General features: G+C 27.4%; 1 protein-coding gene across 5 annotated transcripts in view; it reads right to left on the bottom strand.

Annotated features, from left to right (window-relative positions):
* The window catches only part of LOC106787185 (sodium/potassium-transporting ATPase subunit alpha), a 77,570-nt gene that overhangs the window by 10,643 nt on the left and 62,391 nt on the right, over nucleotides 1-4,536 (bottom strand). For 4 of the 5 annotated variants that reach the window (XM_014749330.1, XM_014749357.1, XM_014749348.1 and 1 more), the window contains one exon: nucleotides 3,158-3,252. The exons of the other annotated variant lie outside the window; for it this stretch is intronic. In XM_014749330.1, coding sequence (XP_014604816.1) covers nucleotides 3,158-3,252 — 95 coding nt within the window. The remainder of the gene's footprint in view (nucleotides 1-3,157; nucleotides 3,253-4,536) is intronic. 5 annotated transcript variants of the gene reach the window in all.

Below are 4,536 nucleotides of genomic sequence, written 5' to 3'. Positions count from 1 at the left end.
TAATTTTGTATATTATGCGTCTAATAAAAAAAAATTACTAATTATAAGATTTGTATGTGTGTTGGTGTGATTTCATCGATAAGAAAAAATAATGGTATATATGAATCATTTTTTATTAGACGTATAATACTGATTATTTGAGTTCTTCTTGTGAAGTGAATCATTTTATGTATATATACATATATATATACATATATATATATACATATATATATAGAAAGAGATAGAAAGATAGAGGAAAATAGAAGAAAAAAAGAAAGAGAGAAAAAGAGAGAGAGAGAGAGAAAGAGGGTTAGGTAAGAATAATCATAGTAATAATAATAATTGAAAATTAAAAAAATAATAAAATGCTGATAGGTGATATAAATATATATCGAACGACCATGCGATTTTGTTTAGAAAGTATAATGCTATCATTTAATCGAGAAGAGCTGTGCGAATAATCATACACCTGGAAATCCTTGTATGCTGGATCATCATCATCTCATTAACATCATCATCATCATCATCATCAATCATCATGGATCACGAGGAGACCAAACTTTCTCATATATATTTTTTTATTTTATATGATTCTTTTATATATATATATATTTTTTTTTAAAGAAAGTTGTAGATAAAGCTCAGAAACTTTTTACAGATTAAATTCAAACAATGAGAAAGATAGAAATAGAAATAGTGAGATAGAAAGAGATAAAGAGAAAATAGGAATAGAAATTAAAATAGATGAACAAGAATATAGTGAAAAAAAAAATAAGTGAGCGAGAGAGATAGAGAGAGAGAGAGAGAGAAAATGCAACACAAAATAGGAAAATAATTGAAACATACGAAGAAGAAGAAAGTTATAAAAAGAGACCAAAAAGAATTAGAAAAGATGATTAAAAAGAATATAGAAAAAGATAGAGGTTAAATAGAATTAGGAAATGATTGAAATAGACGAAAAAGATGATTTGGTAAATAGAATTAGAGAAAAAGAGAGAGAGAGAGAGAGAGATGGGGAGAGAGAAAGCTTAGAAGATCGAGATTAGAATCAGCTTACCTTGAAATTAGAACGAAATACCACGAATACGATCGAGGGGACACATCTTTTGTGGATCTTTATTCTGATTTTCTTATTTCATTTTATATTCGAGAGAAAGTGAATTACAGAAATAAAAAAGAAAGAACAAGAGATAGAGAGAGAGAGAGATAGAGAGAGAAGAATCCTCAGTTGCTCTTTTTAATTAATAGATAAATAAAATAAAAATTACAAATCAATATATATATATAAGTGATATTTTTTTTGTTTGTTTTTTTTTTTTTTAAAATAATTCTAAATCTCTCGATTAATAATAACAATATATAATTACTCTAGCAAATTAAGCATAAATAAATAAATAAAAAAAAAGAAAGGTAAAAAATAAAATATAAAGAAAAAAGCAATTAAATTAAATAAAATAGAATCAAATTTTCTACGTAAAGAGGACAATTTGATAATTATCGAGCAACGAGAATGATTCGAGTTAGAAAGGAATAAGTATTACAGATAAGAGAAAAAGACAATTAGAAGAAAATTAGAGATATTTAGAGAAAGATAGATAGATAGAGATAGAGATAGAGATAAAGCGAGAGAGAGAGATAGACAGACAGACAAAGAAGAACAAACTCTGATAACAAAGCTTCCTGACACCCAACAACCAATCCCCTGAGAGACCATGTGTTATAAGTATACAAGTATATTATACCTCGTGCATTATATCCCTTTACCTTGTTGTTAAATTTAATCCTACCGTGTTCAGACGACTTCGAGTAATCAAGAATATTCGATTTAATTGATCCCAATCACTTTACTTTTAATATTTTGTTTTTTTTTTTTTATCAAATTAATAGCACAAATATTTACAATAAAATTTAATTCATACGTGTTCGTACGTATTCCTCTATAATCTTACATCACACACACACACACACACACACACACACACACACACACACATAATTTAATTATTTTTCTTATTACAAATTCAAAATGTTATATAATGAAATGAACTTTTTCTTTTTTTTTATTTAGACACCAATATTTAGGAAATCAAAATTATGCATACATTAACATATATATGTGTGTGTGTAGTTAGGATTATAAGAAATATATAAAAATTATTTGTGTGGAAATATTTGACAATAAAAAGTATGAATAAGGTTCGAAAAGGATTAATTAATTCGCATTCTTGAATTACCCATTGATTTTCCCTTGACTCCTTCGTACGTATATTATTTGTGTGAGTATATATATATCGTAGAATAATAATTAAAAAAAAAAAAGAAAAAAAAAAACAAATAAAAAGAAATATAAAAAGATACACCAATGAAAATTACGTGCGAAGAGCAAAGAGAAACTGTCCGTTCTTCGTATTCAATCAGTCCAACGTGTATGTGTGTACATTAATGTAAATAATTACGCGTACGTGTAAGTGTATTTGTAAACGTGTTTAAAATTATGCGAATATGTGACGAATTATTTTTTTTCCTTTTCTTTTCTTTTTTTTTTTTTAGACAAAACTTCTCTCAGTGTCACAATTTACGATAATAATTACGGAAACAAAGTATTGTACGAACTAACTACCATAATAGATTAACCATAATTGAATTACTCTTTAAGTATAACGATTAAGAAATATATTGATGAAGAGAGAGAGAGAGAGAGAGAGAGAGAGAGAGAGAGAGAGAGAGAGGGAGAGAGATAGATAGATAGATAGTTAGATAAGAGTAATCACGTTATAGTGATCGAATTTTTCCAAGCTTCTCTCATCGTTATTTATTTTAACGTTATTTTTTTATTTTTAAAATACCAATAACAAAAAATATACAAAATAAAATATCTTTACGTTGAAATTTTGGTTTACACTTTTATCCCCTCCTTTTCATATCTTTTTAATTAAAATTTTCTTTTTGAGAAGTTTCGAAAATATTGTTGTATTTTTGTTTTGTTTTGTTTATATATATATTGATATATATATTGATATATATAATATATATATATATATTTTTTATTGATCACAAAAACGATGAAAACTCTTAATTTCGAATCACAGAGAAAAAAGTATCACTGATGTGTATTGAGTAGTATAGTAGTATTTTTGGTGAAGATTCGATTATGTTTGTTGATGATGTGTTTTACCTTTCGTTAACTAGCTTGTCAGTGAAGGGGTTTCGTGGTTGTCGCTTCATAATATCGCTCTCTGCCTCCTCGTAGGCTAGTGAGATGGCGGGTACCTGACGTCACATTATCAAGAAGCTCAGTAACAACGAGGACACAACATGTAAATCAAGAATAAAACGTCGTTTCGAGATGTGTGTGGCCCTTAAAAAACGCAAGCATGCTGACTAGAATGATCCCAAGACTTTAGTAATCTAACAACAAGTCTCTATTATATTTCATTCGTATCATTTTTTATTCTATGATTTTGATAATAATTAGAATAATTTGCAAAAAAGAAATTTTGTCTACTTCGATCTACTTTGATTTTTAAGGAGAAAAAAAAAAAAAAAAAAAAATATATATATTAAAAGATAGAAAAATTATTAATATACGAACGAATTTTAAATTAATAATTATTATTGATAATCGTTGTTATTAATAATTCTTACGTCGCGAATAAATTACGTGTCAGCATCCTTGTGGTGTAGATAATTAATTAAAACAAAAAATAATACATGACGAAGCGCAATAACTCAAAAATAATGATATTATTTTTTTGTTTTTTTCTTAAAAAACTGAGAAATAAATAATGAACAAATAATAAATTGGATCGGGTTGAAGTAATCTTTGTTCTTTTCATTTTGGGGGGAATGACGGAAGGTTTCTTTTTTGTTGTTCAAATTATTTCGGAGGATTTGTCGATTCGGGATTGGATATTTTTGTCTTATTTTTTTTGTTTTTAGGATTGCCACCCCCAGATTCTTATCCCTGTGTGATGTTTTAATTTTATCTGCGAAACGTCTTTTGTTTTCTTTTTTTCTTTTTCGTATTAGACCTGTAAATAAATGTGTGTTCGAACGTTTTCGAACATGGGTATATCGTTTTTTGTATTTTTTCTGTTTCAAAATAAAATTACCATCATTGTTCAAAGAAAATTAATTAAAAAATATCGTAATTTAGTTATTAGGATGTGAATACCCGTGTTCGATTGAATAGAACGTTAGAACGAATCATTCGATTATACATCTTAAATCCATAGGTTTGTACAATACCTAAAAAATAAATTTGTAAATTATGGTGACAGATAAATATACTCCTTCGTCATCAAAGAGGTGCGTAGTGGGGTTGGCCAACATCTAGCACTACTGCAAATACCGGAGCACTCTAAAATACCTAACAACTCAAGGGTAGGATGATGATTTTTGTTCATTTTTTGTGTGTGGGTCTTTTACGATAATCCAAAAGTTTTAACGGTTAAGAAGGAAACAATAGCTCTTTTTTTTGTGTTCGTTCGAATATATAATTTTGTTGTTGTTGTCGTCTTTTTTGCTTTTTGTTTTCTTTTCTTTCGAAGGGTG

This window comes from Polistes canadensis, unplaced genomic scaffold (genome assembly GCF_001313835.1).
Source record: "Polistes canadensis isolate GaletaPanama2010 unplaced genomic scaffold, ASM131383v1 scaffold_4, whole genome shotgun sequence".
Classification (NCBI taxonomy): domain Eukaryota; kingdom Metazoa; phylum Arthropoda; class Insecta; order Hymenoptera; family Vespidae; genus Polistes; species Polistes canadensis.
This window is presented reverse-complemented; position numbering and strand designations above follow the sequence as displayed.